The following is a 13,066-nucleotide window of genomic DNA, read 5'->3' on the forward strand; positions in this document are numbered from 1 at the left end:
AATAAAGGATACAATAAACTCATAACAATCATTGTAAACCAACAACATCTAATTTAAACATGACAAATAGTACATCCAATCCTTGGCTCACTAAAGTCTAAGGGTTGATCCAATCAATGCTTCAAATCCCCACAGTCTAATTTCTAGCAAAGGTAAGGAAATCGCACCCAAGGCTCAATTTTCCACTCAAGCAATACAACTACCTCACATGTATTTCCCCCTGAACGAGGCTCAAGCTCAATGAGAAGAATGTTTCCACATATAAGGTTGTCTTAGAAGAACATCTCAAAGTTTAAGGGGGGCAACATCACATAATACATCATCTTTAAAGGGCTTGATGTTGTAGGACAGGGGGTATTGCTGACTAACAACAATGTCTCGTCCATGGCTCAACCAACCATTGGTGTATGGTTAGGGGTGTGGCAATATCAACTGCTTCAATCTCTTGACGACTGTTGTCCTCTGAGATAATTCTAAGTTAGGTAACTATTCCAGAGCATCTAAAATATTTTGTTGTTTTGAAAGTTTTTGGATGACCAATGTTTTGAGCAAATTAAAGCATGTGCTTAAACCTTAATAAAGCTAGATATTAAGAAAGGGGTCCTTCTTTACCTCTTGACTGTAATTCAGATTTTAAAAGTGTGTGGAAGGCAGAAATGTAAGAGGTTATGATTTCTTAAATATTCAAATAGGATATTTATTTAATCATAGAGAAAGAATGCACGTAAACAATGTTTACAGCCCAACAAATATATCTAATTTCATGAAGAAGTGACAATTTATTAATGTAGAGGAGCTTATAAAGACAAACAATCCAATAAACTAGTCTCTGTAATAATTTATAACTTCACAGGGGATTTAAGATAGATTGATATTCAATTTTCTCTTACCCAAATTTCTTCACAAAAAGTTAAATATATGTAGAAACAACAAAATAAAATGAAAACATAAGAAGAACTCACAAGATGACAAGTTGTTTTGAAGTAAATCCATAATCCTTTCATTAATATGAAGCAAGTTCATATTGATTACAATTATGCTTTAGAAGCTCATCCAAGGGTTCAACCCTTCATAATTCAAATTCAGAATTATTTATACAAAAGTTTTCTCAAAATATCTAGATTCTTGGAAATATCTAAAACAAATTACATAAATAGCACCAAAATCTAGGAATGCTAAACTATTGGGGCTGTTGGCACTATCTTCGAGGATGACTAGGCCCAAAAATGTGATGCTTCGTTGTCTGTCTATTGGAGATGAAAACCTTTTACTTGAGCAATTCACATAGCTGATCCCACCTGTCTTCACTAGGGATAGAAAGTTCTATTAGCTTTCTATATGTTTCATCAACTCAGTATATTTCTCAAAGGTAGGTTTTTTATGAAAATATGTTTAATCTCATGTTTGATGATATGATCAAAATCTAGAGCTTCTAAGAAAGCTTTGCTTGTCATACTTCCTTTTACCCCTGCAAACTTGGATTTATCTTTGGCAATAGTGCAAAGTTTCTTATTATAGTCACTCAAACTGATTAACCTGTCATTCAAAGTCACTAAACCTGGCAGACCTCTCTGATTCAGCAAATTAAACCTGGTATGAAATCTCTGGAAAACAGTTTCCAAAGTCTGGCATTTGTTCTCTAATTGAACCATCAAGTTTCTCTTCTGCAAAACCTTCTTGATTTTCAGGATGGTTTCAGTCCTATATTCAATCTGAAGCTCCTCTACTTCTTCTCTAGTCTTATAATTTAGGACTTTGATCAATGTCGTGGCTTCACCTAGTCTTTGGCCCAACATTTCCCTCACTTCTTCTATCAATGTTTTTGTCCTCTGTATCAACTCTTCCTGCTCGAAAATAATTTGGATTGATGGCCAAATTTCATTTATAGCTTCATTGATGCATGTCCATATGTTTCTTTAGCGTGTGCTAGAGTTTGAGCCATTACTGACTCACTCTCTAAAATCTCTATTCTCTGAGTAAGCCAGTGAGTTTTTTGTAACTATGCTAAATAAGCGTTATCATTCTTCAACTTTTGTTCCTGTAAATTCTTCAACTATTCTTTCAACTTCTCAATCTCCTTTCCCTGAAGGGAATTATCCTCCATGGCTCTGATTAATTCATTGGATGAATCTGAAGTTTGTCCTGGTACTGTTGTTGATGTTGAAGCCTCTATTGCTCCTGCAATTGCAATTGGTACTATTATAAGTGGAACAATGACTAGTTGTGAGGATTGCTCTTTTTCCTTGAGAAACTTTTATAATTCTATCTCCATCTTTTTGATATGTACATTTTGTTCAATTATTATTTTAAACATGTCTTCCTTCTATTGTTCAATTTCTCCCAACTCCTTGGCCTGTGGATCCTCTGTAGATGGCAGCTTGAGCTATTTTTTCAATGTTGCTATGTCAGCATTATTTTTTCTTATAACTTCCTCTACTGCCTTTACATCACTGGGGTCATAACCCAACTTAATAACTAAATCCTCCAATGATTTAATTTTATTATCCTTTGCCAAAGATGATATTTTCTCCAACATCAATTGTGACTATATGTTGTTGATGGAGGCTTGCAATTTTGAAGCTATCATGGCAGTGTTAGTCAATGTAGAATACAACATCTCTCCAGTCTGTTTGTGCATGTCCATTTGATCAATCAGATGGATCTGATTTGTATCAAAGGGGAAGATGGTCTTCTTGTAATCCACCGATGATTTAGGAAAAGGAACATGTGATTGCAAGAAATCCATCTGCATTTTCCCTTTTTCAGTGTCAAATGCTAACAAGAGCCTATGTTGAGATGAAGCAGTCTGCTACCAAAATTGAGTGTAAGTGTTGGCCTTCAACATTTCATTGTTTTGCTTGATTTCTTTATACTTTGCAAAGATGTTGGGCTATGTTTGGCCTTGAGCCATCTATTGTCCGAGCTACATCTAGAGGGTCTTGTGAGGCTGAGGAAGATGGAGAACCTCCAAAAATATCTTCTTATCTTGTACCTACAAAAATGTCTTCTGGTGTTGTTGAAACATGTGGACCTTCCATGACTATAGTAGCATGCTCTTCCTCATCCTACATAAAAACTGGTTTTGGATTTGTTTTAGGCTTCTTTATATAAATTAAGAACTACTTCGCTCCAATTTCTGTCACTGGAGAAGACTCTTCTTCTCTTGGCCTTTTATCATGATTCTCTTGAGGGACTTGTGTCTGTGAGGTGGTTGTAGATAAAATTTGCTCCTCAACTTCTTGCAAGGTGTTCTCCTCCCATTGATCTTTGTTCATAATCTTCTCAATTTCGGGCCTGTGAGTATGAGAATAAGGAGTGGTCTTTTGCTCCACTCTTAGACTAGAAATTATGTCGAAGGGGTCATAGGACCAAGTGAAACTTAATTGAAAATTCATCTTCTTGAGAAGTGTATCTGCCTCAGTGCCTGCTGCCCTGTTGTTGCATATAAATGGTCCCACCTATGTTTTGATCTTGAATTGGGCCTTCTTCTTGGCTGAGACAAAATGAAAATCATCCATATTGATCATTTTCCTTATATACTCCAATGAGAAAATTCTCATAGGAACGTATTTTGGCAATCTGTATGGTGGCAGCTCACAACCATACACTCTGATTTCTGTGTAGTTCTGGTACAAGTACCAGTCTCTTGTTTTGGCTTGATCACTGAGGTGTAAGGTTCTTTGAATCTCATAACCTATTATGGGTTCTACATTGTTGTTTAGAAGACACACCACTGTATAGATAAACTGGTCAATGAAGTCACTGAAGGTGAAATCACTTGAATTCTTCCTTACTAAAGAGGTCCACTGTATAACTGACTGTGCATTACCTTGATCATCCAATTTCTGCAAGGTCATTGGAAATTTGTCTACCTAATGAAAAAAAAACATGTACACTAACACTGATGAATGTTTAAACATTCCTTTTGTTGTGATCTTGAGGAATTGGTCATGGATGTTGTCTACAAGGAATTGACTAAAATTAAATATTATAGAAGGTTTTTCTTCTATGGAAAAGATGGACAGAAAACCTAAAATAGGTTCATCTACCCATTGATCTAAGTGGTATCCTAGTAGACAAGACACTAATGACACAATTTGTTTAGTTTTTTAAGGAAACATTGAGGTTGGGTAGGGTGGATTCTTCTTTGGAAGTTGAACAATTTTGGTAGAAAAATCTCAAATATCCTAGCTCTCTTAGGGAAGGTCAACTTCTGGTAGAGTTCCATGAGGGAATCTACAAAAAAAGGGCTCAAAGAGTCATTCTAGGGGACTTGCAACATTTGGTTAATGGACTCTGGGGTTATGGTCAGCAGAATGTCACCATTCTGGGCCACAATGGCTCTCTGGCTAGGAATATATCTGGATTGACACCATAGGACAAAGTCTAAGAAAGGGTGAGTTTGGGGAAAAGAAAATTGAGGCAAAAGGGATTCCCATAGGTTTATTTCATCACTATGGTCCAAGAAGACTTGCTTGAGCCAATTGTGCAGTTCAAACAAGTCGAACTCACAATTGGTCTTTGCAATTTTGTAATGTTGGTCTGCCAATGGTATATGATCTAAGTCAATTGCAGAAGGGATCATTAGATTTTCACTGGTTTTCTTTGACTTTCTTTTAGGTGCTATTGTTCAGAATAATGAGGAACATAGGTGAGGAGTTTGGTCTTTTACCCGGGAAGATTTGAATAATTACTGAGTAATTTTCTTTCCTTAACAGGTACCCGGCTATAGAGAAGCTGCCTAGAATCTACAATTGTAACGAGGCGCTCTAGTTGATAATAAGGCGATCTAAAATTTATGGACTTGCTATCTGAAATGACTGGGGGGAACAGAAAGGGAACACACTGGACAATTTGGGGATTTTTATAAGCAATTGGGAATTTCCCGTTACCTCTGGTTCGTTATGGAGCAAATCGGTTGCCAGGTGGTGAACGTTCTGGAGGTAACGGTCATTGTGTAACGGACAGATTGTAATGGAAATGAATGGGTGTCAATGGAAAGGCAAGTGGCAAAGGGAAAATAACGGCATATGGGAGCAGGGAGGACCTGTGGTGGAATAGGAGTGGAGGAGAAGTGGAGGACGTGGTAGGGAAATGATGTGACAGGCGCATATAAACATTGGCGGGAAGATGATTGGTTTTTGGAGGGGGGGTAGGGGGTGAGTAGTTTAGAGCGGGGGGGGGGGTGTGCAAAATAACAAGTGCTTGCCATGTATTGTGGGGCCCGTGGATTGGGAAACAACTTTTTGGACCCCCCTTGCTAATAAGGATAGAATGGGCAGGGGGTTCCAAAATTGGTTGATTTGGGAGGGGTAAATCACAACTAGTGGATGATGCGCGCCAGATACCATAAGCCGATAAAACAAGTCTTGTCGCTTTTCAACCTTATAATAAAATCATAACTTTAGCACTCAACATAATATTACAATTTTATTAATCATGTTTAAATCACATGATTAACATAATTAAACCAAGATTAATCTATTCAAAATATAGCTAATGTATCCTAAGGGCGCATTTAATCTAGTAGGCCCTTTTTATTTTTTAAGGTTGCTTCTAACCCCATTCTAATGCATATTTATACAATGAACCAAGTTTAGACACTTTGGTCAACATTCCTCTAATCTATCTTTTTTTTTTAATCAAGATTAGGCTTCATGGTTGATTTATTATCTAACCTATACAACCTTTTTATTTAGTTTAATCATGATTAAACAATATGATCAAACTATAAAATTTATTCCTATGCGACATTTAAAAAAGCTACACAATTTTTATTTTTTTTAATGGTGGCATTTAGACTTGCTCACCTATATATATATATATATATATATTATTTTTTCTTAATTTTTTTTTCCTTTCTTTTGAAGGAATGTTTAATTTATCAAAACTATTTATGTTACAACATCGGCTCCAACTGTGGACTGCTTCCTCCTGCAGGATGCAAAGAATTTGCAGATCCATGTGCCTTCTCCTCAAGCTAATGAGGTCTCTGTTGAAAACAATCACATTTTTCTTAAAAATGAAAACAAACCAGTGATGTACAAATGATGAACGACTGAAGCAATTTCAATATTGGATATAATGTTTCAAATATTTCCCATTGAGAGGCAATGAGGAATATTCTACTTCCAAATTCTGCAATATAAAAGTATTGTTGCCTTTAACCTCTACAATGTTGAATGATCCAAACTATAGATATCAAACTTTCCATGCTTCCTTTGTCTTCCCTTCTAGCATCCCATCTTATATATTAAACCTCCTTCTTTAAAATCTCTTTCTCTAGCCTTACTGTCAAACAAACTTTTCATTTTGTTCTGATATTTCCGAATCTTATATTGAACTTCATATTTGTTGTCATTAAGTTTTATAATCTAATTGATTCTCCTAGAAAAATCATCAAGTTCTTCATTTGCTTCTTGTAAGAATATCATGACAAAAAAAGCTATTTGTGTAGGAAATATGACTTCAGTACCATAAACAAGGTGGAAAGGTGATTTACCAGTTGATCTTTTTGGTGAAATTTTATTTGTCGACTGTAGCAATTTCTCTTATGATCTAAAAGTACCTTCTTAATGACCTTAACTAGACTTTTGTTTGAAGATTCTGCAAATCCATTTCCTTGAGGTAATAAGGGGTAGAATGATGTAGTTGAATTTGATACCTTTGACGAAATTCAATCATTTTCACACTACTGAATGCTTGGGCATTATTTGTAACTATCTGTTAGGGACATATGAACCTAGATAGTACATTTTCTTCAATGAATTTGATAACAATAGCGTCAGTAACATTTCTAACTGGTAATTCAATTATTTTACTTGTTTGGTTGAGTCGCTACGCCTCCAAGCTGTTGTGTTACCGCTGCTCTACGCGCAGCTAGGGCTGCAGCCTCCTCGGCCGATCCTGGTCACGGTTTGGGCCTCACGCCCCTTAGCACCATTTATGAACATGCTCTGATCCGATCCTGCTAGTGATTCCCTCTTCGGCTGTGAGATGCAGTGTCTCCCTACTGCTTGTCAAAGCGCAGCTAGGGCTAGTAGCAATCTTTGATCAGATCTGCTTGTTGCGCAGGCCTCAAGATCATGGAGACCCAGGGATCGCATCTTTCTCCTTCGGCGCCTCCTCCCCCTACCGCGAAAGTTGCGTTCAACTCTCTGCTAGCTTCTTTGCCTAAGAAGAAGAAGTCAGAAGCCGCCAAGTTTGTTAAAAAGCTTGAGGATGTACCAAAGGTCACCCTTCCTCCTGAGGGCCCGATCCAGGTCGCCTTGTCCCTGGCAGATCGATCCCTAGTCGGTTAGTTCACGAGCCTTTGGCCCTCTCCAAAATCGACAGATATCTGGGTTGTCAAGAACTGGATCCCGCCAATTAAGAATAGCGTAACTTCATACTTCCTAGGAAGAGGCTACTTCCTGTTCGAATTCAACACAAAGGAGGATAAAGACTTGATTTTCAGGAATGGTCCCTATTTCATGGGACCCTAGGGCCTCTACCTCAACAAATGGACCCTAGAATTCGATCTTGCCATGGATGTTTCGATGGCAGTCCCTGTCTGGGTTCGGCTCGTGAACCTCCTAGTGCACTGTTAGAACTAGGATTCCCTCAAGCACATAGGCAATGCACTGGGAAAATTCATCGACAGGGCAAACAACAAGGATTAGTATGACTGTGCTCGAATATGCGTTGAGGTCGACGGAGGCCATTATTGTTGGCAGCTGGATGCATGTGCAAAAACTGGATTACGAGCAGCTCCCATTCAAGTGCCGCAAATGCCACATCTACGACCATTTTGCTAGAGGGTGCCTGAACAAAGGAGAAGCAGAGAAAGGGAAGGAGGATGGTTGGAATCAAGTTAAGAGGACAAAAACCTCTCACGAGAAAACTGGGGCCCCAAACGGCCAAGGCCCTCAACTGGCCTCTGCCCAAAATGGACCTCCACAGAAAATCTAAGAAAACAGGTATGAGATCTTAAGCTCTACAGAAGAGGTTCCACAGGAAGAGGAAATGCAAGATAAAACCCAAGATAAAGGAACCTTAGCAGGAACAAGGCCAGGAGAAAATGTTACTGAAAGACATAAGGAAAAACAAGCAGAAGCCAACGAGGAGGAACAAGTCTTGGAGGAATCAGAGGAGGAAGGGGAAATAGGAGATTCACAAACATTGGTCAAAAGAACGTCACGGGGTCGCAAATCTACTGGAGAAAAGAGAGAATAGGAAACCTACAAAGACAAGCTTCAGGATAGTCAACCCACTCTAGAGAAACTCCTTGCTAAAAATCTGAAGGTGACAAGAAATCAGGCACAGGGTTCCAAGGGGGCCCATCAACATAAAAATAAATGATGAAGATAGTCTCCTGGAATTGTAGAGGAATGGGGAGTAGAGTGAAAGAAGAAGAAATGAGAAGTATTATAAGAATAGAATCCCCAAATATTCTTCTAATTCAGGGGACAAAAATGAAGGACAACGAGTTTCTCCATATCAGTAAAAAAAATTAGAAGGAAGGTAGAGGTCAAGCCATCTTAGCACGGGGAGCCTCTGGGGGGTTGGGCTCTCTCTGGAATAAATCCAAGTATTTGTTGGTTACAAAGATCCTCAATACCCATTGGTTGTTTCTGAAGCTACAGCACATGGACTCGAGGGAGGCATTTTGTCTCTTCAATGTCTATGTCCCAATAAATGCAGGGGAGAAAAGGGCCTGTTGGGACTCCATCAAGCAACTGTCAGAATCAGAGAATTTGGAAAACATCATAGTTGTTGGAGATCTAAATCTCACCTTGCATGTGGAGGAAAAGCGAGGAGGCACTATCATAAGGGATCCAGCAAGGGAGTGGGTGGAGGATCTCATGCAAGACTGGGATCTGCTCGACATCTCTCCTTCCAATGGTAAGTACACCTGGTCTAACAAAAGAATAGGCCCCGACCTATTCAGGTGCAAAGTTCCTTTCTTTTGCTTGGTCTCGAGTCCAGAATGCACATCCTCCCTTGTAGCCTTTTAGACCACAAGCCTATTAAGCTTGAGATACTAGATCATAATGATCTTGGCCCTATTCCTTTCAGATTCAGTCCACTTTGGGTCAAGAATCCTGAGTTTTTGAACTTGGTTCAAGATTGTTGGAAAATGCCGGTGAAGGGCTCCCCCTTCTACATCTGGGAGGAAAAGCTTAGAAGACTAAAAGTTGTCCTAAAATCATGGGCCAAATCCCTCCCCAACCTTGCAATAGAGAGAAAATTGGCCTAAGACAGACTTGATCAGCATCATGCCCAAAATGAAGATGCAGAAATCACTAGAGATGTATTAGATAAGGAGGCCGATCTTCAACAAAATTTCCATAAAGCTTGCCTCTCGGAGGAAGAATATTGGAGACAAAAGTCTCGGAGTCTATGGCTTAAAGCGGGAGACATAAATTCTGCCTTCTTCCACAAACAAGCCCAAGCTAGAAAGAGCTTCAACTCTATTGTAGAAATTAAGGAAGGGAACTCTATCCACAAGGATTTCGGGAGCATCAAGAAAGCAACTTTCACTCACTTTAAAAAACTTTATAGTGAAGAAGGAGTGACAGACCCAAACTCCAAATTCTTGGGGGCGGTCCCTACTAAGATCTCCCCCACAATGAATCAACATCTTGAAGCAAAGATCACCATAAAAGAAATAAAGGATTCTCTCTTCGACATGGAGCCCGACAAAGCCCCAGGCCTGGATGGCTTCACTGCAAGATTCCTCCAATCCTGTTGGCAGATTGTGGAAAAAGACCTCTACAAAATGATCTTGAAATCTCAAAATTGCCAGAAAATAGGGGGCAACACCAATTCTACCTTCCTTGCCCTCATCCCTAAGGAAAAGGGAGCTAAGGCTTTCAATAGGTTCCGTCCCATCTCTCTTTGCAGCAATGGATATAAATTAAGATCGCCAATAGGCTAAAAGGTATCGTCCCAGCCATCATTTCGGAGAATCAAGGCGGGTTTGTTCAAGGGAGACAGATTGCGGACAACTTCATCCTAGTTCAAGAGCCAACTCATTCAAACCTACAACGCAAAGAGAAAGGTATGGTAATCAAACTAGACTTGGCAAATGCTTTTGATCGAGTCAGACTTAGTTTTCTTTGGGAAATCATGCAAAAATTTGGCGTTGGAATGAATTTTATCAATTGGATGTGAGCTTGTATTGCCGATCCTTGGATCACTCCCTTGATGAACAGGAGAGCAGCAAACCTTTTCAAAGCATCAAGAGGACTCAGGCAAGGTTGTCCCCTTTCCCCGCTTCTTTTTGTCCTCCATGCTTCTGTCCTGAGTTTCTATTTAGATCAGAAGCTGGTTGATCAAGAGATCCTGGGGCTCAACATTGCTAGAGGGGTTAAAAATGTAAACCATGCTCTATTTGCCGATGATACTCTCCTGCTAGGGGCTTCCTCCGCCTGATCCGCCTTAAGGTTCAAGGAAGTACTGGATGAATATTTTGAAGCTATAGGCAACATTTTAAACAAAGGGAATGCAATGTTTTCTGTTGGAATATCTCTGCCATCACCCTCACCACCATCTCTAGAACTTTAGGCTTCTCTGCCTCCCTCAATTGGACTTCCTTTATGTATCGGGGCCTTCCTATCTTCCGCAAACTTGCCTACAGCAAAGACTGGTTCCCTATGCTAGACAAATTCAAGGCAAAAATTCAAGATTTGGGTTTCACTTGGCTAAATCTTGTCGGCAAAACAGTTCTCATCAAATCCATACTCAGTAGTCTACCCATCTTCCAATTCTCTGTTATCCTAGCTCCAACTGGCATCATCAGGAAAATGGAAGCCTTCATCCGCAAATTGTTTTGGAAAGGTAGCAATCACAATGAAAGAAGAATCCCATTGGTAAGCTGGGATAAAATCTGTAAGCCTTTGAATGAAGGAGGTCTGAACTTTAAGGATCTCAGTGTTCAAAACACAGCCATGGGAGCCAAGATTTTTTGGAAAATCATTGGTCCTCATCCAGGCTGGGCGCAAAGAGCATTATGGAAGAAGTATTTTACTGGGGCCGAAAAATATGCTTGGACAATCCCCTGCCCACCACCAGATCGCAATTGTTAAAACTCTGTCACAAAACAATTCCTCTAATTAAAAACAAACCGTTTTGGATACCCGACAATGGAAAAGAAATCGGTCTCTGGGATGACGGTATCATGATGTACCCTCCCCGGTCGAGCAACGACTCCCTTCAAGAGCTGCGTTCATGGTTGGATGGTGTTGGGCTCTTTACACTTTGGGATGTCTCGACATGGACAGGCAACAGTTGGCTGCGTTGGAACCTACCGCCTGTGCCAACTAAGTTGACCAACGATCGGGACAATCTGCTCACGTTGTTGAATGGGAAGGCACCTCTGCGTGCAGAGAAGAAGAATGCCCGTGGCTGGGGAGCTAAGCCTAGAAAATATACAATAGCGCAGGGGTATAAATCATTGCAGGAGCCTCCACGTGTTCCACCAGATCCTGCTGTGTGGAAGGGTCTATGGAGTTACAAGACCATGCCAAAGGTGGACTTTTTTTGTTGGTTGTTATGCCACAAAGGAATTCTTACTGAGGACAGGTTAAAGAAGAAAGGTTTTCATGGACCCTCACGATGCCAATTGTGTTGTGACAACGAAAAGAATGCCCACCATTTAATGTTGGAATGAAAATACTCAATAGAAATCGGGCAGAATCTCTTGAGCCACTGGAAAAGAGTGTTCATCTTGCCAATTTCTATCTCTGATTTATTTGCAACCTGGCAAAATTTTTATCCAGAAACACTTCCAAAAAATGAAAGCTTTAAGGCTTCTTGGCTCTCCTTGCCAAAATTTATCTGCTGGCAAATTTGGCTTGAGAGAAATAGAAGAGTTTTCAGAGATGAAGGGCAAAATCCGAAATTCATCATAATAAAGATAAAAAGTCAATGGAAAGAAAGTCTGGGTGAGCATTTGTCGGATTCGAACCTAAGTCAACAGGACTTAGATTGGGGCACTTCGTTGGATCTCCATTTCTCTCGAGAAATAAGACATCACAAGGAACAAAAAGAATGGCAATTTAGAGGGAAGGAGAACGAACTATCAGAATGGATCACCAAGAAAACCAAGCATACCTTGTTCTTTGATGGGGCAGCGAAAGGAAACCCCGGTATGGCAGGGGCAGGAGGAGTTATAAAGAACAAGGAAGGCAAAATTGTGACTAACTTTGCTTGGGGAATAGGGTACTCCACAAGTATCCAAGTTGAAGCCTTGGCACTTCTTCAAGGTCTCAAGCAAGTCAAGGCCCTTGGTTTAACAAAGGTAAATGTTATCGGAGATTCTCAGTCCATTATTAAAGTCATAGTGGAGAATTCTCCTCCTGCTGATCTTAGATTAGCTAGAGTGGTGTCAAGAATCAGACTTTTGGTGAAATCTCTTCAGTTTGTTAATTTCTTTCATGTATTGAGGGAGAAAAATAAGGATGTTGATTCAGAAGCCAACAAAGCGGTGCCCCTTGCAGTTGGCTCTCTCTTGAGAGATGGGGTCGAGGAGTGGGAATCCATTCCATAATCTTGTTCTCATGTTTTACTGCATTATACTAAATCAGTTTGTTTGTGTCCATAAGATAGGGAAAATAACGGAAATAGATTCTCTAATTCCGAGTAAGAAACATTGGCACCCAAATCTTGGGGCCTTTGAGCATCTGGTGGAAGAAAGTTCATGGGCTTGGCCTAAATTATTGTAACCAATGAAAGGCATTTTAGCCACAATTCTAATATAAACCCATACCCATTCTTGTAAAAAAAAACATTTCTAACTGGTATAGCCTCTACCCATTTGGTAAAATAGTCTGTGGAAATTAAAATCCATTTATTTTGGGTTCTAGATGCTGGATGAATCTCTCCAATAAAGTCTAATCCACACTGTAGGAAAGGTGCTTCAACTAGTACTGGAACCAGAGGAAGTGTTGCTAATCTTTGCTTACCAACAAAAAATTGACATGCTATGCAACTTCTAACCTTTGCCCCTACCTGTGCAAATAATTTTGGCCAATAGAACCCAACTCTTAAAATTTTGTATGTTGTTGCTCTCCAAGAGTAATAA

General features: G+C 39.7%; 1 protein-coding gene across 1 annotated transcript; it reads left to right on the forward strand.

Annotated features, from left to right (window-relative positions):
* Positions 1 to 12,133: 12,133 nt before the first annotated feature.
* Positions 12,134 to 12,532, forward strand: LOC149191248 (uncharacterized). Its single transcript, XM_089406199.1, has one exon. It carries the CDS (start codon positions 12,134 to 12,136, stop codon positions 12,530 to 12,532), a length of 399 nt encoding a protein of 132 aa, XP_089262325.1.
* The last annotated feature ends 534 nt before the right edge of the window (positions 12,533 to 13,066 follow it).

This window comes from Pinus tabuliformis, chromosome 2_2 (assembly GCF_031772625.1).
Source record: "Pinus tabuliformis cultivar Carrire ecotype Pingquan chromosome 2_2, CPIR1, whole genome shotgun sequence".
Lineage (NCBI taxonomy): Eukaryota > Viridiplantae > Streptophyta > Pinopsida > Pinales > Pinaceae > Pinus > Pinus tabuliformis.